The sequence below is a fragment of the Rhinatrema bivittatum genome, chromosome 5 (assembly GCF_901001135.1).
Source record: "Rhinatrema bivittatum chromosome 5, aRhiBiv1.1, whole genome shotgun sequence".
Taxonomy (NCBI): domain Eukaryota; kingdom Metazoa; phylum Chordata; class Amphibia; order Gymnophiona; family Rhinatrematidae; genus Rhinatrema; species Rhinatrema bivittatum.
Window position 1 is genome coordinate 92121521 of NC_042619.1, and position 22543 is coordinate 92144063.

General features: G+C 40.9%; 1 protein-coding gene across 1 annotated transcript in view; it reads right to left on the reverse strand.

Moving 5' to 3' along the window:
* The window catches only part of USP12 (ubiquitin specific peptidase 12), a 211656-nt gene that overhangs the window by 24753 nt on the left and 164360 nt on the right, over positions 1–22543 (reverse strand). Inside the window, exons 4-6 of the mRNA XM_029602576.1 lie at positions 15852–16081; positions 12310–12386; positions 7340–7423 (exon numbers count right to left, since the gene is read on the reverse strand). Of these exons, the coding sequence (XP_029458436.1) occupies positions 7340–7423; positions 12310–12386; positions 15852–16081 (391 nt within the window). The remainder of the gene's footprint in view (positions 1–7339; positions 7424–12309; positions 12387–15851; positions 16082–22543) is intronic.

The window sequence follows — 22543 nt, forward strand, 5'->3', positions numbered from 1 at the left end:
GCGCCATTTTCAGGACTGGCAGCCGGCGGCCCTTTGCCCCTACTATGTCAGAGGACCTACCGCTGCCATTGCTCCACCCCACTGACATAGTAAGGGCAAAGGGCCGTCGGAACCCGTTTCAGTGCTCGCAGCCGACGGACCAACGCCAATACATCGCTCCCAGACCACTCCTGAACGCCCGCTCCACCGACAGACATTTTTATCAGGTCTCGGGGGGGTCTGGAGGGTGGGGGGTGGTAATGAATTTATTGCAAACATCTTGGGGAGGGGTAGGTTTCATTCATTCATTCAGCAACTCTGGGGGGGGCAGGGGGTGGGCTACTGTTTTTTGCAGGGCTGGGGGAGGGGGGCAGGAGAGTGTGGGGTGGTTAGTTTAAGATAACTTTTCTCATAGGGTTGTTTTTTGGGGGAGGTTCACACACAAATACATACACTAAACTTGCACGATCTCGGGAATGCACCAAAATAGCCCTCCCCAGACCACAAAACAAATTTGGAAGAGCAAATTTGGTTAGGCATTCCCCTATTTGGCTACATAATGCGCACAGACGCCCAGGGACAGACCACATGTAGCACCAACAATTTTAATTTCCCAGGTCTTGGGAGGGGGCAGGAGGGTGGGGGGTTATTATTTGACTTAAAGGGTTGGGATTGGGGGGGTTTTTTTGGGGGGGGTGAGGGGGTTCCCACAGAAATAGAAAGACAAAGGTTTTCTGATCTGAAGTGTAGGCAGTAGGCGGGGGGAGGTGACAGTGAGGGAAGGGAGAATGAGGGGGGTGGTGAGTGTGAGGGGAGAGAGTTGGAGTGGGGACAGGGGAGGGAAGGGGGGATGAGTGACCAAGGGGGAGGAGGATGAGTGATTGTGGTAAATGAGCAAGGGGAAGGGGGAGGGGGAGGGAGGGTAAAGAACCTGACTCTGCCACTGCAACGCGTGGCTGGGTACTGCTAGTAAGTATATAAAACAATATACCCAACAAAGATCAAATGAACCTAAACAATATATAAAACTACTCAAATCATATCCAAAACACTCGTAACACACTATACAAAATATACATATTACACAATATAAAAAAATGAGAGACAAGGGCCCACCAATGCATAACATATAAACACAAACAAAAAAATGTTTATAACCAATTATAAAAATTCAGCTCTTCAAACTTCCACAACAATTTCAAAAATCATGTTATCCAAATTTCGACTTCAAAATTTCTCGTTCTCTGAAGTTTAAACTTCAATATTCTTAAACAAGGGAGTTGCTGCCAAAAGATACTGTATACTTTTAACTCCTCCTCAGATCATTCATCTGGGAAGGACTTAAACTCATCTTTTTTGGAGTATCCCCACAGGCAACCGTGGAGTTCCCATGGTCAGCAATAGCGATCAGGAGGACGGAGTCCAATCAGATTATGGTCACGCCCCTGCGTATGTGTATTTTGGCCCTTATATCATTCTTTGCTACCACCCTATTTTAGATGTGGAAGCAAGAGTATTGTGTAGGAGTTTGTCATTTGTCCCTATGGCTTTCATGATGCTTTTCTTCTATGAACTTATCTTTTTAGATTTTTTTCATTCTTTGAATCTAAAATTAGTATTTCAAGGATAAGAAGGTTCTACGACGGACGTCTTTGCCCTTTATTGTCCATTCACTTGGTGCTCTCCAGGACAGGGAGACCCTACAGTGGTGGCTTTTGCAAAGCTGGTTGAGACAGATCCTTGTGCTCTGGAAGTATGGGACGGGTTCATCACTTGAACCTTTCTAAAGTTGAATGGGCAGCCCTTTCTGTTTATCATCAGATTCTGATATTGTTATAAAGCCAGCAGACAAGGGTGGTTGTATTGTGATTTTGGATACTTTGGACTTCTTAAATGAGGTTCATAGACAATTGAGGGATGCTTCTTATTATGAGAAACTTTCTGTTGATCCGACCCCTCGCATGGCACAACTAATCTCCCAGATAGTAAAAAAGGCTTTGTGTTCAGGCCAGATTGCTCAGAAAGATTCTGTGTTTTTGGTGGAATCATATCCATGTATTCTTTGTTTTAATGCTCTCTCTAAGTTTCAACGTCTTGCTTAGCCTTCTCTTTCAAATTATATTTTTTCCCTCCCAGCCTCCCCATTTTTTCCGTTAATTTAAGCTCTATATGTTACCTTATAAATATGTTTTATAAGTTATATCTCTGTTTTTTATTAGTTGCCTTGTATTAGACTTCGACTATTTTTATTGTTCCATGTATAACGCTCCGGCATATGTTTTTGTTCTCTGTACACAGACGCGATATCTCTGATGAGCGGCGGTATAAAAAAACCAATAAATAAATAAATAATGTTTTTCCTAAGATACGTAAACAATTGGATCATTCACCTGGGAGACATTGTTTCTGAGTTAAATTCTATTCTTGAACTGCTTAATAAATTTTGCAGCCATTTGTCAGCTTGGCTACTTTTTATGTCCAAGATTCATCCCATTTCATTGAGTGTTTGCAACGGGTTTTGTTAGGCATAGAAGAGTTGTGGCTGATAAGTTTGAATACAGAAGCACCTTATTCCTACATACCTCAAATGCAAGGCTGTTCAAGTGGTACATGAAGTCTTGGACCAACGTTCACTTCTGTGCAGAATGCGACAGTTTTCTTAATTTCACTAATTTCATTGGCCCTCACTGAGAATTATTTTGAGTTTGATGGTGCTATGTACAAGCAGATTAAAGGGCCAGCAATGGGGGCCACAATGGCCCCTGACACTGCCTGCTTGTACGTAGCTTCTTTTGAAGCAATCTAGGTGTACACCACGATTTTCGCCACAGATTTTGCTGTGGATGTAGTTTATTGATGATATATATATATTTATTCGTGCATTTATTTATTTATTTTACTGTGGCAAGGCGTTCAATCTGAGTTTTTCAATTTTTGAACATTTAAAATTCACATATACTATGAATCAACATCAAATTTCTGTTTTAGATATGTGGGTTTTTCATGAGGGCACCAATCTCTGTACTACTCTATATACACCAAGCCTACCAGTTGCAATGGTTTGCTTCCAGACACTTATTGAATAATATAACCATAGGGCAATTCTTTTGCTTAAGACAAATTTTCTCCAATGTACAAGAGTATAAGTCTAAAGCCCTGGTATTGCAGACTCGTTTTCTGGCGAGGGATTACCCTTGGCATGTTGTTCAACAAGTGTATAAGAGGGGGTTGTATATTAATAGAGAACTGTTTGTTCAATCTCCTAAAGCACCTCTCTGTGTTGCCACATAAAGTATGTACTCCACAAGTTGTCCATATCATTAAGAAACATTGGCACTCATTGGAGACCCATGATTTGTTTGCCGCTCACCTTCAAGCTAGCCTGTAATTTAAGAGATAAGAACATAAGAAGTTGCCATACTGGATCAGACCAAGGGTCCATCAAGCCCAGCATCCTATTTCCAATAGTGGCCAATCAAGGCTATAAGAACCTGGCAAGTACCCAAACACTAAGTAGATCCCTTGCTGCTGATGCCAGTAATAGTAGTGGCTATTCCCTAAGTCAACTTGATTAATTGCAGTTAATGGACTTCTCCTCCAAGAACTTATCCAAGCGTTTTTTAAACCCAGTTACACTAACTGCCCTAACCACATCCTCTGGCAACAAATTCCAGAGCTTAACTGTGTGTTGAGTGAAAAATAATTTTCTACAATTTGTTTTAAATGTGCTACTTTCTAACTTAATGGAGTGCCCCCTAGACCTTCTATTATTCAAAAGTGTAAATAACCAATTAACATCCACTCGTTCAAGACCTCTCATGATTTTATAGACCTCTATCAGATCCCCTCTCAGCCATCTCTTCTCCAAGCTTAACAAACTTAATCTCTTTAGCTTTTCCTCACAGGGGAGCCATTCCATCCCCTTTATCATTTTGGTAGGCCTTCTCTGTACTTTTCCAGTGCAACTATATCTTTGAGATACAGTGACCAAAACTGTACCAGTACTCAAAGTGCGGTCTCACCATGGAGCAATACAGAGGCATTATGACATTTTCTGTTTTGTTCACCATTCCCTTCCTAATAATTCCTAACATTCTTTTTGCTTTCTTTTGTCTGCTGCAGCACACTGAGCCAATTATTTCAATGTATTATCCACTATATGACACCTAGATCTTTTTCCTGGGGGGTAGCTCCTAATATGGAACCTAACATTGTGTAACTTCAGCATGGGTTACTTTTCCCTATATGCAACACCTTGCACTTGTCCACATTAAATTTTATATGCCATTTGGAGGCCCAATCTTCCAGTCTCACAAGGTATTCCTGCAATTTATCATAATCCGCTTGTGATTTAACTACGCTGAATAATTTTTTATCATCTGCAAATTTGATTATCTCACTTGCATTCCTTTCCAGATCATCATGTTTTGGTTTCATCTAGGTTCACACATTCAGCAAGAAGGCTAGTACAGGTAGTCATGAGTGCTGTGGGCTTTGTGGCATCTGCCATCTTTTTTTGTCTCTTACTTATTTCAAACACCACATAAGGATTATCATCTACATTCTTATATTTCCACTCAAGTGATATATGTGATTCATTGTCCTTGCATACAAATATAAGAAGGGAAAACTATGGGATCACTGAAGGCTTGTATAATGGAGCATCAGAGTGCTCCATTATACAATGTGATGTCAAAGGTGCTTCCATTACATGGAAGCACCTTTGACATCACATTGGTTAGATTAAAACCATGGGGTTGATAATATTCATTTTTTTGCATTCAACAAATTGTGTCAATGGGAACAATATTGACACAATTTGTTGTAATGCTTTTGAGATGTGAATAAAGATGGATTTTTAAACAACTCACTGAACCCGTTTGGCTTAAATATCCTATTGAGTGGGCTGTTTTTCTATGAAGGATGTGATTAGTTGTATGGGAGTTTGAGTGATTGGCTGATTTTATTAACAGATGATGTGATTGGTCATATGGGTGATGTCACTAATCCATTTAAATTTGATTGGCCTTGCGAGTATGTTCGCTTGTCCGCTTTGGCGGATTGTTTGTTGCTTACTTGAGAAGTTTGAAGTTGCGTTTTCAGGTAAAATAACTTTCTTTTTTTAAATAGGGAATAGCTCCAATGATCACATTTTGTGATTTTGTCTTTTTCTGTACAGTGATGATTCTATGGGGCTCACTTGAAATATTTGACAGCTGGATATTAAAATGAAAAGAAATTTTCCATCTGAGTGACACCGGTTGAGTCAGCATACTGCAGCCTGCTATGCTGTTGAAGCTCATTGAGAAAGTTACCACTCTCTGCATTGCTCGACTTTAGACTTTGAGGTGGATTTGATCTTTCGGTTTGTTCTTCACCACAGCCCTTGATGAAGCCATCCTTGGCAAAATATATTGGGCTTTAAAAGTCAAAACTTTGTAGATCAAAAAAGTTTGAAGTGGAAATTTGGATAACAGGTTTTTTGAAATTGCTGCAAAATCTGAAGAACTGCTTTTTTATAATTGGGTATTAATATTTTTTTGTGTTTTGTGTTCTTTGTCTCTCAATTTTGTACATTGTGGATATTGTATATTTTGGATATTACGTTATGAGTGTTTTGGATATGATTTGGGTAGTTTTATATATTGTTTAAGATATTTTGATCTTTGTTGGGTATATCAATATACTCATGATATTGATAATTTGTTTAAATGTATGTGCGCATTTCTTTTGGTTAGTGATATGTTGATGCATGCTGTAACCAATATTTTTCTTTTCATTGAAATAAACTAACCAACCATCAAAACTGAGGGTGTTGCCCAAACATCTGGCTGCTTATGTCCCTATGGCTATTGCTGGATGGTAACTGGCAACACCAATCTGCTGGCACAGTTGGTTTCTGGAAAGTTGTAACCTGCTGGTTTCTATCTGGTTATTCTATGGCCTGCTGTGTCACTAGCTTGGGCTTTATTTATTTACACATCTTGTTTTATCCTTAACACCTTCCTCTTGGTCTCTGCACTCGAGGAAATGAAGAATGGGTTGTTTGCAATACTGCAATCCTCTAACTTTCTTACTAGCACTGTCCTCTACACCTGTCCCAAGCATGCTTGAAGTCGGTTGTAGTATTGGTTTCCACCAGATATAATGAAAGGCTATTCTCACTAAAGATGTATTTTCTTAGGTTTCCACTAAGCCTTCCTCCCTGAGACTTCAGCAAAGAACTTATGTTCTTATCTAGATAGATAACTGGGTATGCAAAATTTAATGTTTGTGTCTTTGTTTTATTTTACATTTTAACTGTTTGTTTATTGCTTTGTACATTATATTATGAATGTATATATATATATATATATATATGTATTTACAAACATTTATATTCCACACCTTCCTAATTTCAGATCCCAAAAAAAAATTCATAGTAAAAAAAACATATTACATAGACAAACCATACTCTTGCTCAGCACAGTTTGGCCTGCTATGAGCAGAATAAAAGAATTTTTAAACAAATGAATAACTATGGCGTTACGATGGGGGTAAAAACTGTACCCCACATAACAGCAAAAGGTAGGTGGGTATTTTCACAATGCACATGCTTTTAGCCAGATGAGAAAAGAGGAGCCACAAATAATGACAAACTACCCGGGTAGGTTCCCTCAGAAAAATTACCCACAGACCTTGTACCTCGTCAGGCACATGAATATTTCCCACCAAAGGAACCATAGAGGAAGGGGAAGATCACAGATCTGGACAGACCTATGACAGTAGAGCTAGTAAGCATAAATGGGTTGACGGCATGGAGCAAGTGTTTTTTGTTTTTTTTAATTCAGGCATCTTCTACAATTCTCAGTTTTAGAGAAACCATATCAAGAATGCAATGATTAGTCTCTCTGATATGTGCATTAACCTTCTCCATGCACACAATGGGACCTACAATAACAGAGTCCTCTCAACATGACGGGAGACTGATTATTGTCATCTCAACTAGAGAAACAGAGCACCGAATCTTGTCACGCTCTCTTGTCCTAATCTATTGCTTGCTAAACTATCAGACATAAAATATACACAGTTTTAAAACACACTGGCAGTTGTGAATAATCCAGATTACTGTCATTCTCTGTAGGAGTTTGTGAAATATGTCAAGAGTATTAAGATGATCATGAAGTACAGGTTTGCTTAATTAAAAATGCATCCTTCTCCAGATCCTCCTACGCTCTGGTTTCTCTCTCCCTAACATCCACATGAGTAGATGTCTATTTTTTTTGTGTTTGTCCTTAGATGACAATAATACTCAGGTTTTTTTTTTGCTGAAAATCACTCCCATTGTTAAAACTTAACAACATTTATAAGAACACCTTACCTCTTATGTGCTTCCTGTTTACTGCGACACTCTTCACAGTAGTATTTGTATTCACTGCACAGTGTTTCTGTGTTACTGAAACCCCTGGATGCCAAAAAACAACAGAATATATATACATATAAAATTAAAGCAGATTTGCAATGTGCTTTAAAGTGATATTACATAAAGATGACTGAATAGTTTTCAATTCTATATCACAGGCAAATACGTTGGCCATTGTTTGAGTATTCCCAGACAGGTGGGTGTGTTTTAATTACAATCTCTGACATTTAGAATCACAAGAAATAGGATCTGTGAAAACAGAAAGAAAAAAAAAGTTATTCTCTTTGCTATTTTGTCAGATCTTATGTTCTTGATTTTAGCACCCTGTCCCCATCTGTCTGGGAATATCCAGATAAAATCAGAGCTTTGTTTTCCACATAGAGTTGTAATTAAACTGCTCATCTCTATCAGAAACATATACACAGAGCCACCTCTGGAGTGGATGGCTGGGTTAATAAGTTGGTGCCTGATTCGTGTGACTGCTTCTGGAGAGAGGGCTTAAAAATACTCACTTAACCAGACACACTGATGAAGCTTTACATTAGATTTGTGCTCTCAAACCTCAAATCGAATGAAACCCAACCTGATTTACTCACTGCAAATGAAGCACTGCTGAAAAGGGGTCATCAATAAAAAGAAAAAAAAAAAGTCGACATATTTAGAGAAAATAAGCCATTCTGTCTGTATTTAAATAATATTCCCCTACTTAAGCATTTCCGAGCTCAAGGTTGGGGTAGGGGGTCACGAGGAAGCAGCATCTCAAATTTACCATTTCATAACCGTTCTAAAGACATAGAACTACCACTTTGGGTTAGTACCATCTGAAGCTTTCCAATGAAATCCAGCAGAAAAGGCTAGCACTTATAGGACTGTATGGCCATCAGTCGTTAACAAGGTAAACCGACGACTGTCATATTTGAACACCAGAAGTGAGAGTGGCTATGCAGTTTTAGAGCGACACTGTCAAAATGTCTTACTGCCATTCAGAAGACGTCAGGCTCTGACAGAACTGTTCTAATTATTTGTAAAGCTGTAGGATGCTTCCTTTCTCTAATTATTTAATACACAAACTAGCAGCTTCTTAAATTCTTTCTGGTGGCACCATATCATTCTTCCTGAAGTTTAAGTGAGGGTCTGGTGGCAATGCAAGACTCTGGTAGAGATGAGAACGCTCTCAGCACCCACCAGGATAGAGAAAGCAGTATTGCCCCGCTCTCATTCCAGCCTCTACTCGACTCCCTCATCAGCGGCCCTCGCTCGCTGTCTCCTTCCACTTTCTACTTCTCTTCTCTTATAGCATTGCCCCTTCTCTCAACCCAGATTAGGGAGAAAGGTGGTGCGTCGGGGGCCAAGGAAGCATGGAGATGAGAAGAGATGACAGAGTGCTAGGAGCTTGGAAGGAAACAGGAGGAGCAGCATGATGCATCAGAGACAATAACAGCTGAGAGGACAAAGTAATAGGAGCCAGGAGGAGAGAAAGGTAAGATGAGGCCTCTGGAGCTAAAAGGAGAGAAATGTGGGAACCAGAAGAAGAGAGAGGTGCGCTGGGAGCCATAAGCGCTGGAGGAGAGAGATGTAACAGGTTGGGAGCCAGGGAGAGGTGCACTGGTGAAAGACTGGTGGAGGGGAAACAGACATGATAGTGCTTCTTGCTTTCTCTTGGCTGTTGCTGTGTCTCCTCTCTCCTAGATATTCATTCAAGTTTTATGAAAAGGACATGGTATCCCTCACAAAATTGGTAAAAGAGAATTTAAAGATTCATAAGAAAATAAAAGTGATTAGCAACAAATTGCAAAAGTGTCCCTAAAAATAACTGCTTAAACTGACAGCTATTTTCCTTGTGTAATTCAAATTATAAGATTTTTAAAATGTTGTTGAATTTTTAAATATTTTACATATTAATATATGCATATAACTGGAAGCTGTAGGCACTTTACATCAAGGAAATGTGCCTCCTGCTCAGTTTATAAACCAGCATGCTAGCCAATTTGGATTAATGGGGTCATATAACTGGCGGTTAATGTCTCGTACATACAAAGCTTGAGACAAGATAACACTCAGCTTCACAATACAATTCATATCCTTAAAAAAAAACAACCCAAACCGGACGGTTACATTCTCGTCTTCAGAGCTATTAAAATAGTTTCTCAGACGTGTCTTCCATTGTCTCTATATCCTGCAAGATTCATCTTTTGAAAGGTATCAGTCACAGGGAGCTTATTCTCTGCACAATGGAAAAGTCACGAGTTTCACTTGGATGCTGGGCAAAAATGCTGCACTTCCATGAATCCTACTAAAAATGTCTGTGGGACAGCATGATTACTCAAGAAGGCGCTCATGAACTTTTTTAATTCGATGAATTTAATTTCCCCAAAGCATTACGGAGTCTTAATAATTCAACAATGAATACAAATAAAGTCTGAAATGTATAGAAATCCAGCAAAATTTAGATAATTTAATTACACAAGGTAAACAGCTGTCAGTTTACGCAGTTACTTTTCAGGACACTTCTGCAATTTGCTGCTGCACACTTTTTTCTTATAGTGGTTACCCTTGCGGTCTTTTTAGGTCTCCTCACTTTTGATTGTCTTAAGGTTTAACAATTTCCCATGCTGCACCTAAAGGAAGCCGCGGGGATCATTTAGTGTGAATACACGTTTTGACACTACTTCAATGGCACAGCAAAGTTAATGCAATGAACGGCTAACACGCCATACGAAAGGTGACGTTCTGCCTAGTGGTTAAGGATGTAAATGCTGATTAAATAGAAAACGGTTTCAACAAGAAACTGAAATGGTTAACCATTTAAACAACAGCTACACTTGAGCTGCCTGAAGTTGAGAGGGTCCAGGGCTGCCACCACCACATGCCTGAGTGCCCCCCTAAGCTGGCCAGTAGTGGCCCAGTTGGAGAATCACGCAACACACTGGGAAATAAACTCAGACATCAGCAGCAGGTTAACCGGAATGGATCTCAGGCTCCCTGCAGTAGCACTGAAAATATTAAACGGATAAATATAGATTAAATGGTAAGGTTTATTTACTGTTTAATATTTTACATCTACATTAGCTGTGCATTTGGCAGATGTAGGGGTGCAGAAAGGAGGCCCTCCTATATTCCTACTGCCCATGACGTCAGATGCTCTGAAATGGTAAGCCCTCATTCTGGATATACCATATATACTTGTGTATAAATTGAGAAATTATTGCCAGAAAATAAGCCCAAAAAATCTGACTCAACTTATACATGCGTAGTATAGTTATGCACAGTTTCTTTTGTCAAAACACGCCAAAACCAGCCCCAACCCTTCAAACTTCATTAAATATAAATCTCCCCCCCCTCCCGACCCCCCCCCCAAGACTCACCCAAAGTTCCTGGTGGTTCAGCAGGGGGTCCAGGAGCAATGGTAGGAGCAACTGATGGCCCCTACCATGTGACAGGGGCCAGCCAATGGCACCGGTAGCCCCTGTCACACGGTAAGGGGCAAAGGCTGCTGGCGCCATTTTGATTATTGGCAGCCGACAGCCCGGGAGCAGGAGTTCGCTCCCAGGCTCCCCCCCCCCCCCCCCCCCCCGGACTACCAGGGACTTTGGGTGAATCTTGAGAGGATGGGGGGGGGGGATTTATATTTAATGAAGTTTGTAGGGCTGGGGCAGGTTTTGGGGTGTTATTTTTTAACAAAATTTTGCTGAAAAAAAAATTCTGAACGCTCCTGGCCCTTGGCCACCCCCCCCCCCCCCCGACCACTAGGGTCATGAGGGACAGTCATGGGGAGGGAGGGAAGGATTCAAACAGGGAGGGCAGCCATAGGGGTGGGAGGGAAGGATTCAGAAAGCAAGGACAGCCATTAGAATAATGACATCTTACCCTCGACTTATCGATGGGTGACAGATAAATCTTGATTTTGGGGCCCAAAAAACACCCATGTCTTATACATGAGATCGACTTATACACGAGTATATATGGTATGTATGTGAGAGGGAAGGAAGAAGACCATCATGCAGAAGGAGGGTGCTTCATGCTGGAGGAAATGGAAGGGGCTCATGGAGGACGGCCATAATGTATGATGCTGACTGGAGGGATGGAATTTGGAGGGGGAGATGTCCGTCGAATGGCTATCAGGAGAGGCAGATTTTCCTTGGAGAAACAAAGTTCAGGGGGAGTGGAAGATTTACCTGCCCCCATCCACCCCCCCCCCCCCAGGCTGTTAACTTGCCTTTTCACTTTGGGTTAATTAGCATAGTTATTTCCTAGGACAGTTACACGGTTTTAGGCCTTAGCATGCACAGTAAAGAATTAACACCTGTTCCCAGGCGCGTGTTAAAATTGTCAGTGTGTGGAGGACAGCATACTGCGCTTTCTTTTGCTTGTCTTGCTCCTTCATTTATCTGCAGTTACATGTTCATTCTAGTGCACTGCTGCCAACAGCTTGGAAGACTAGGCCATCATGCATAGCATGCTACTCATAATATGCATGCACAGCTTTAATGTATAGGTTCCTAATGTCGTCATTGCACGGCAGGTTTTAAGCATTGATGGTATTCCGTTGTGGCTATCAATCTGCTCTGTTTCTTATTTTCTATCTTTTTAATTCTTCAAAATGAAGGATCTAACTTTCTTCCACTTTGTTGAGGACTTGGATGAGCACAGACCAGGATTATAGTTTCTCAATATGTGAATGATGTATTTTGCTTCTGAATGCTTATGTCATCTCTATTTCAAGATGCTGTACTTGCATATATATCTATAAAAGTTTCAATAAATAAATAAAAACAAACATTTTCAACTTATTTTTCTGTTTGGGTAATTAGACAGGATAACAATGAGCCGAGATATATGTAAACAGGGACCTAAACACTTCTCCCATAGATACAAAATGGAAAAAAATATCTCTTTAATACATCTGCTCTAAAAATCTGCACATATACCTTAAACAGTGAGTGATTGATGTATTTTGTTCCACATCAACAGAAAGGTCTAAAAAATCTTCATCTTTGCTGCTTATCTGGGGGAATAAAAAATAAAATTAGTTATAAAACAAAACGCAAACAGAACATAGGAAACATTTTCAGAATGCAAGAGAAGGCAAACCAGAGGCATTAGGGCTCAACACCTTAAATAAACAACCAATAAGGCCCTGGAAGCAGAGTGGATTCTGTTGCAAAAAATCAGAGATGGTATAGTCTTCTGTGAAGCAGACATATACTACACCAGCGCTTCTCAACCGGTGTGTCGCGACACACCAGTGTGTCACCAAGCACCGGCAGGTGTGTCGCGTGCTCCCGGTCTCTCCCGCTGCTCTTCCTTCCCTGCTGCCGTTGCCGCCAGGCTAACAGCACGTTCAAGCCCAATGGGAATGGCAGCATTGTTAGAGGAAGCTGTGGCACCCACGGCTGGCCTTTTCTTCTTCCTGCGCCTGCCCTGGAACAGGATGTGATATGCAGTGCAGTGCACGGGAAGGAGAAAGAGCCATGCCGCGTGGAAAAGCAGCGGTGGCAGCAGCAGCAGCAGTATCGGCCCCCAAGCAGTAGCGTGGCCAGTAGCAATCGAAGCAGCCGGCAATCGGCAAAGAAGACAGCAGTATAAGCCTCCTGTGGCCAATGGGATTCTTCTTTTTTGGCCTGCAGGGGCTGGAGGAGGCTGCTGCAGCTACCATTTGTGCTCGGGGGGGGGGGGGGAGAGGGTTGTGAGTGACAGAGAGAGAAGACAGCCAGCCTGTAAGTGAGAGAATGTGCATGTGATTTGAGAGCTTGTATTTGATTGAGCGCATGTGTGTAAGTGTGTGAGAGAGAGCATGTGTGTGATTGAGAGAAACCGGTCAGAGAGGTGATGTGTGTATATGTGAGAGACAATGAAAGTGACTGGTCAGGGAGATGACTGGAGTGTGTGTGAGAGATTCGTCGGAGAGGTGACTGGTGTGTGTGTGAGAGAGAACAAAAGCATGAAAGTGAGAAATCTGGGTATGTGAGAAAGCATGGGAGTAAGAAGCCTAGTGTTGTGGGTGTATGTGAAAGAAAGCATGGGACTGAGAAGCCTGCATATGTGAGAGAGCTTGGAAGTGGGAAGCCTGTGTGTGTGTGTGCATGCATGAGAGAGAAACTGGTTCGTAAGGTGACGGTGTGTGAGAGAGAGAGACTGGGGTGTGTGTATGTGAGAGAAAGAAAGTGATTAAGGGAATGAGAAGCCTGTGCATGTGGAGAGAGCAAGCATGGGAATGAGAGAGAGACTGGTACGTGTGTGTGTAAGAGAGAGAAAGTGATTATGGGAATGAGAAGCCTGTGCATGTGGAGAGAGTGAGCATGGGAGTGAGAAAACCTAGGTGTGTGTGAGACACAGTATGGGAGTGAGAAGCCCGTATATGTAAGATAGAACACGGGAGTGGGAAGCCTGTGTATGTATGGCATGAGAGAAACTGTTCAGGAAGGTGACTGGTGTGTGTGTGTGTCAAAGACTGGTTGGGAGATGATTGGTGTCATGGGGGTGTGACTGGTATGGTGTGTGCGTGTGAGAGACAGAGAGACTGGTCATGGGCCCTAAGGAAGAGGACCATGAGTATAGAGCTTAGCCACTACTGCTGCTTCTGTTGTGTGCTACAGCCTACATGGAAGAGGACAGGAGTAGAAGAGTTGCTGGAGGGGGTAAGTAAAGGTGGTTTTTTAAGTTTATATTTCTTGATTGACTGCCAATTTAATTAATTAATATTATGTGACGTGTCTGCTTTTTTGAAATATTTTATTGGTGTTTGGATAATTTTTAATAGTTTTTATGAGTTTTTAATTGTAGGATGTTATTCTGTTCATAGCTGTTTTGAAACATTTATTCTGCTTATTAGTATAGTTTTACAATTATTTCTGCTGCTAGCTAGTTCTGTTTTCCTAATAGGAGGTGTATTGGTGTTTAGGGCCCGATTTAATATTTGTAATGTTGCCTATTCATAGATAGGGTTGTTCCTTTTTGAGTGTATTCCATAATACAGGTGTAAATGTGTGCGGATTAGTTTATGTGCATAACTGCAGATCCTGGGAGTATGTTAGGTCAGTTCTGTGTGTGTTACTGAGATGAGATATTTTCTAGCAAGTAAGTGTTTGTATCAGTCTTATTTGTTGTGTTTTCTCAAGAGGACACGCATTGGTGGTAAACTGTTGTCTTTTCATAAGTAGGGCTATTGAGCCTGGTTAGTAGAAGGAGTTTGAGTTGCTGCTTCTAAGATGATACCAGAACATCTTTTTTGTAGGGTGAGTTGTATGGGGAATGTCGTAATTCTGCTTTACATCCATTATTTTGGGTCAGGGGGGTTCCTGTGGATGCAAACTGTACTTTTACATCTAGCCCTGTGACGATCATGGGTTCAGTGTGTCATGCATGTGAGAACCATCTGTCAGGTGTGCCCCGACAGAAAAATGGTTGAGAACCACTGTACTACACTATACTACACAGGCTCAGAAAAAAAAAGTATGGAAGCTATCAGGTCTAATCTCTTTGGTAAATTATAAATAATAATGTCAACATGCCTCTGAAATACATATATTTGGCACAGCCACACTAAAGAACTTTGCCCTTAAAAAGTGTTTCTCTTTCATATTATTGGGTTCCTCTTGGCCTTTAAAGGAAATAGCAAAAGAAGGCAATGTAATATCCATAAATAAATTTATTTTTAAGAAAAACTTTGTACTTATTCTATAATTTCTTTAAAAAAAAAATAAAAACCTCCCATTCCTTTAAGTGACAGAAACTTGGCCCAGCTATCTATTCTAGGTGGCCTCCAGCAGGCCTTCACACAAACAACTGATGGGACAATTCAAGAATACTAAGATTGAAAATATTTTAAAAACTGTCTTAATATTCCTTTGAACCCCACTTTCTCTTTCCTTTTAAATGTAAATGGGTTTTATTCAGAGGTGAAAAACTCAAATAATTGCAGAAAGGAAAAATCTGCATTAAAAACTCACCAGGCTTTCCCTGCCTGACTGGATTGTTCTAATATGCTCCCCTTCCAGGGCCTTAGGGGGTCCTGAGTGCACACAAACATGATAGCTGTGACATACAACCTGCCCCCCCCCCCCCTTTTAAGTGAGGTTGAGATGAAAAGGAAGCTGGCACTGCTCTGGACTTTCAAACCCGGTCTGTTGCCTTTCAAAAACAGTCTACCACATCCAAGAACAAAAAAAGTAGCTAAACTTGGGAATTACATCTACTATCAGAAATGATGCAGAGTATTTCCATGGGACTTCTAGCACTTCAAAGACAATGTCCCACAACTTGAGTTTCTCTGATGTCTCAGCATCAGGTCTATTTTTAAACCATTTTTAAAATTAAAACAAAATAGCTGCAATCAACATTACCTTCCCAATCTACTCAGAGAACAGGATTATGCCAAACCAGTAACCAATCTAAAAACTCTTAACTGCCTGTCCATCTAAAGCAGACATTAATAAAATGAAAGTTTTCTTAAAAACAGATATGTACTTACAGTCTCACAAGTAAGACATCTGGTTTCATTAGTTAATGTTCCCTGAAAGATTTCATGAACCCAAGTAGGGTCTGGTGTGCTGTTATTGTTTTCATTGTCAATATTGCCATTGGGTATACGGCCATTTTGTTTTTCTTGTTTTCTCTCTTCTTGCAAAATATCAGCAATCGTATTTAGCAGATAGTTCAAAAACTCGTGTGCGTCTTGCTGCATATAGTTGTCAAACAGCTCTACAATACAAAAGAAATTAATTATACAAGCTGATTAAAATTTATGGGGCGGATTTTCAGAGCCCTGCTCGCGTAAATCCGCCCAAAACCGGGCGGATTTACGCGAGCAGGGCCCTGCGCGCCGGGAAGCCTATTTTACATAGGCCTCGGCGCGCGCAGAGCCCCGGGACTCGCGTAAGTCCCGGGGTTCTCGGAGGGGGGCGTGTCGGGGGCGGGCCCGGTCGTCGCGGCGTTCCGGGGGCGTGTCGGCAGCGTTTTGGGGGCGGGTACGGGGGCGTGGCTACGGCCCGGGGGCGTGGCCGCGCCCTCCATACCCGCCCCCAGGTCGCGGCCCGGCGCGCAGCAGGCCCGCTGGCGCGCGGGGATTTACGTCTCCCTCCGGGAGGCGTAAATCCCCCGACAAAGGTAAGGGGGGGGTGTAGACAGGGCCGGGTGGGTGGGTTAGGTAGGGGAAGGGAGGGTAAGGTGAGGGGAGGGCAAAGGAAAGTTCCCTCCGAGGCCGCTCCGATTTCGGAGCGGCCTTGGAGGGAACGGGGGGAGGCAGCGCGGCTCGGCGCGCGCAGGCTATACAAAATCGATAGCCTTGCGCGCGCCGATCCAGGATTTTAGTGGATACGCGCGGCTCCGCGCGTATCTACTAAAATCCAGCGTACTTTTGCTTGAGTCTGATGCGCAAGCAAAAGTAGGCTGATCGCGCTTCTTTTAAAATCTACCCCTATGAGCGTAAAACTTCATTTTTAAAGAATACAACAAAAAGGACTTGACTTATCAAAGGCTTTTCCCATAGACAAAGAATGGAGAAAACCCTTAATAAATCAAGCTCTCAAAGTTGTTTGATAATAAAGAGCTCTCCAGCAGGGTTTATCCGAAGAAGATAATTTTACCAGCTTTTCAACCACTAAAATAATCAATGAGACATGAAAGCAGGAGATCACATGAAAACATCCCACAATATCTGCATGAGTTACAAAGACACTTAAAAGAATTTACAAAAGAGGAAGACAGAAAGTTTCAAAGCTAAAAAGGTCAAAGCATAAAATCAGACAGAAACACCAAAAACTGCAAAATAAATAACTTAAAAACAGAGTCACTTGCTAATCTGAAACGTGACCACTGCAATTTTTTGGCTGGCTAAGCTAATATGGTGCTTGATGACGTTATAGACTTATTTATTTATTTATTTGGCACTTTTATATACCGATATTCATGTAACAAGTTACAAATCACCTCGGTTTACATTCTAACAAAATTCTCGTTACAAATCACCTCTGTTTACATTCTAACAAAAAGACTTGACACATTTCAATTATTTTTACCTCCCAGCTGAGGCACGTAAAATATATTTTGTTGAGTATAAGATATACTGAGGAACAGCCCCTGGGAAGAAATACTAGCCAGCACACAACAGTAACTCCTCCGAGTGAGATCCAAGCTGCACTTTGTACCAGGGAGTCACAGCTGCTGCAATGGCCGAGCTATAGAGGAAAAAGGGAAGCGCGATAACAAATAAGCATTAGAACCACCTCTCCCCCCCCCCCCCAATGAGGTTATGAAGGAAGGCTCACGCCACTCTGTCCCTCATAGGGCAGCTTCCGACTGAGCAGGAAGCTGTCAGGTTAAAAGAAAAATACAGCTGTACCTACACACACACACACACACACACATATATATATACTAAGGAACATTTTACTTCCAGGCTACTGTAAATTTTTACACTTGGGAAAAAAAAAGGACAAAGCCCTGCCCGATAAATCAGAGCAGGTGCTCAATTCATTGGATTTACTGTATCTTGTGTTTCAGGGTCTTCCATTCATTTCAGCTGTCACAAGCACATGCCATCAATAGTTTAATGTAGAAAACTGAACATTTCAGCGACAACACCCAAGACACTACAGGTCAACCAGAATTCAGCTATCAAATAAGGGTACAAACTACCTATAGAATTTTTAAAATCTGTTTTGAACAATCTCTTTCGGCTAAATGAGGGCTACTGAAATCTATGTACTACAGGGAAAAAATGAGCTCAGAAGGAATCAGAGCCTAAAAATCTGCTCTGAATTACTGTATGCCCATGTGAAATCCTGGCATCAATCATTGAAAAGAAAGTCCTAACCTGTGTACTATGCAAAAATACAGTCAGTAATCAGTAACACTCATCCTCTACTATTTGAAAATATTACTGCCAAATCAGAGATGACATAATGGCAAAAAAACCTCTACAAGTGGCCTACTGAGTCTGCCCAGTTATCCCTGTTCACACTGCTCAAGATATATCTCCATTATCAGTCATTCAGCATGACTGCTGGTAAGATATCACCCCTTGCGCCTAAGACAGTTTTTGTTGTCTTTATCCTCTGTATCCCATCATTTTGGAGAAATGAACATACACGATCCCCTATTTAGCTCATACCCAGCTCCTCTCCATTCCTAACCATAAAGGTTTAACTACAAATTACCATTTTCCAAAATTATTTAAATCACTTCCCTGTAATTTCCCCGAAACTTTGGAAACAGCCATGCCAGTAAAAGAATTTCATTTTTTATCTCACTCACTGGGCTGGATTAGTCTATATTAGCTATGATGCCACAAAAGTCATCTGAGACACCGACTGAGCCACTGGATCCCATTCAATTTTAGGTAATTTGCGACAGTGTTCCAAACATACCGACATCCTGGGAGACAAACCGAAAACAGCTCAAGTGGAGGAACTGCTCCCGGAATCTTGGACCTGGGGGTTCTCAGTCTAATCCTGGGAGAAGCTCCATCCCCCTTGCTGTGACCTGTATCCGAGACTCTGACCCAATCTAGGCCTGGAAAAAGATCTATGTTCAGGGACCAGGAAAGGATGGGAAGGAGGAAGACACCTTTCTTACCATCTGAACAAGATGTAAAAAAGCAAACGGAATGGTGTGTGTGTGTGTGTGCGTGTGAGAGACTAAGGGGCTGGCAAAGAGGTGAAACTGCAAAGTAGGGAGCAAGTATGGTTTAAAACCTAAAAATGGTACTTTTGATTTATATTATTAAACTCATTTACTGGGCCACTGCTTTTTCTTTACTGTGGTTGATTTAATTTGATTTTCTACTTGTCCATTGGATGCAAAAAAATTAGGGTATCTGGGCAAGTTCATTTCCTTTTTTTTTTTTTTTTTTTTTTTTTTTAATTTATCAGTTTTCATCAATACATCCAAATAATCCTTTTTGAGAAGGGCACATGATATACTTAATAAAAGGAAACGAAGAACAAAAAAACCCAATTATGTCTTCTGCTCTATCAGTCCACAATTATGGAGGTTAGGTCAAAAAATCCCTAAAGAAATATAACACAATATAGTATAACTAGAGATTTTCATTTGCAGTTTGTGGGAAATATGCGCTTGCCAGCAAGCCATTTCATCAGGGTTAAACACTAACTTCCCTTCTCCCTGACATTTGCCTGAATAAAAGCATCACTTGTGCTTAAGTCTCTGCCTAGGAGAGGATACCTGACTTCATGTATTTCTCTGGCTTATAATTAATCCTGTTAGCCTGAAAGAAGGGCTGGGTGTTCCCTAGTCAGAGGCAGGACAAAGTCAGGAGGTATAGATTTCAGCAGCCAATGATATGATCCGTGCACACCCCCTGAGCCAAAGCCAATGGTGTAATGACTCTTCTGTTGCTATGGGAAAGTAGCCAATCATGTAATGACACATCATCTGCCTTTGTATGAATGTACAATAAAAGGAAGAGGCTCGGGAGGTCAAGCTCTCTTTGCGCTCTTTGCCTTCCCTCCTCCTGCCTGCCATGAATGCTGCTGTCTGATGCCTCTTCATTACTCCTACATGTGGTGACCCGCGCCGTGATGCTCCCTGCTCACTCGGCTGGAACAGCCTAGGTAGCTACCATAGCAGCAGAATTTTGCTCCCTAATCGTAAGTAATTTTTCAGCAAATCTGCTCCCAACAATCGTGAGTATGGGGGGAAATCTGTCAGCTAAGCAGACGTGTCATGCAAGAAAGCTGCAGAAAATAATCAAGAATCATTATTTTGTCACCAGGGGGGAAATAGCGCAAGTCAGAATAGGGGATTTAGAAGAATTGATAAGTGAAATAGCTTGCCGCTGCCCATGGTATTCAATAGAGGCTGGAACTCTGAATATCCAGGACTGGATTTTAATAGGCAATAGTCTTCATACAGCTCCAAGAGCTCCCATCAAGCAATTATTAATTTGGCAAAAATGTACAGAAGCCATCGAATGCAAAGAAAAAAAAGGTTTAAAAACAGCAGTTTCAAACCATGTGCTTTTAGAAGCAGGCAGACATACCCTTCCCCCATCTTCTCAGTCTTCCTCAGAGACAGCAAATTCTTTGTATCCTCAACTACCCACACCCAAACCAATTCACACCTTCCCCATTTCTTCAGAAAAGCAACCCTTGAGAACAATAGAGCCACCACCTGGCCTGGGTGGGGCGATTAGCATTGAATTTCAGCAGAAACTGCAGAAAGAAAACCTTACAGAAACAGAATTATTAGAAGGACTTCAAGCCTTCCCCATCTCAGAAAAGAACCATGAACAAAGGGGGACAGAAAATGAAATAGAACATCTGGGGACACACACTCACATGGCTCCTGTGGCTTCCTCTGCATCCACCTCAGAGAAAATGCCCCAGGAAATAGAAAACACTGAGGTCAGAAAAACTAGCTTTCCTCCATCTTGCCTGCAAGCCCTTCCCCCACCAACCACCATGGGATTTCACCTAGAACATGGAAATCTCACAAGAGAGGAATTATTGAAAGGGATTCAAGTCCTTCCCATTACAGAAAGAAACAAAGAACTAGGTGTGGCAGCAATAGAGTTGAGTGCCATGTGCAGTGACTATGCCCCCAGGTCTTCAAAGAAGACCTTGGGCCTGTTTTACAAGCAAAGAAAATATCATTATGAAAAAAAGGATTTAATTAGACTCCTGCGTTACAAGCAAAGAAAATATCACTATGAAAAAATTGATTTAATTATACACTTCAATGACCTCTTGCAGAACAGATTAGGCAAAGTAACTGTGCAGACAGTACAAATTTGGAAAAAATGGTTTCTATTAGTATTTTAATTCAGTTACAAAAAATCTGCATACTTTGAGAATATTTTCCCCCACAAAGTGTATGCAGAGCTTATGTTAAAAACTGTACTGAGATTTGAATAATATTCTGTGTAAATTACATGTGAAAGTTTCCCTTTTGCAAAGTTTATTTGGCTCACATTTAAAAATGACTCCATTTCTCTGAGATTTAAGTTTATAAGCAATTGCTTGAATTGCCAGCGCTCAGATTCTTATTGCAATTTTCTCTACAGGAGAAAAATAGTATCTGTCTGCAAAGAATCAGCAAATCCTGGGCCAGCCATTGTCTGTGGTCATTTGTTAAACAAAGCTATCTTTAAGTTTCTATTGACTGAAGGATTAACTCCTTGGGTGTAGTTCTTTTCTTTTGAGAAACACTGCTCCTCCCCCCCTTTTTCTGTAACTCTTGCTAGCCACTCATGGGGGAGGGAGGGAGAACTTTTGAAAAGAAAGAAAAAAACCTGGACTTAGTACTGCAGTTTCTCTCTCTAGTTTCTATATTTGTTATAACTAATACTTTTCTTTAACTGTGCTTGCAGCTTTCAAAGGGGGGCACGAGACAGTTCAGATATCCTGCTGATCCAAATCTTTTCCCTCAACCTTCAATGCATTACTACACTAGCCCTTCATCTGTTATTAATCCTTTTAATACTTTCAAACTTTAGCATGCAGCAGACAGAGCTGAGCAAACAGCGTGTTTAATTTCCTATTCTAATAATTATAAGAAGAAATTCTATTCTGATACTCCACATTGAATTTAAGCTCAGAGTATTATTGATTGCAACCTGGAACAATAGTTGCAATCTATAATGTAATGATGAGGTCTCCACTAGGAGGCGCTATGTTATTCTACAAGTTATATTATATTATTGTTTTAATAATTCTGTTGTATAATAGTTTTTATTTTTCAGGCCTACAGACCTTCTGTATTAAGGACACTTCAGTTTTATTTTCTTTTTCACAAATTTTTACAGAATTCTGAACCTTAAAATTTTTACTGACAGAGGTTGCTACATATAAAGCAATCCCTCACAAGCCTTTTCTTGCAAATCCAAATTGATTTTATTAAATTGATTGATAGAATTGATTTCTTCAAGGTTAAAAAAGTAAGAATTTCACTTTAATCCTTACCTTAATAAATTTTTGCTGTATGCCAGTTTTTAATATTTTCCAGATTGACACTGCCATGAAGAGATGTGAAGATGGACACTTTGCAGTTTATTTTAACATTTTCAAACATTTTTCTAACGCCTTTTGATTTTTGATCCTTGATCTAATTTTGTTTTTGATAACTTTTTGATAAGATTTTTAGCTCATATTATGTGTTATCTGTAGTCTGTCTTGATGCCAAGAAGACTGAATGAATATGGAT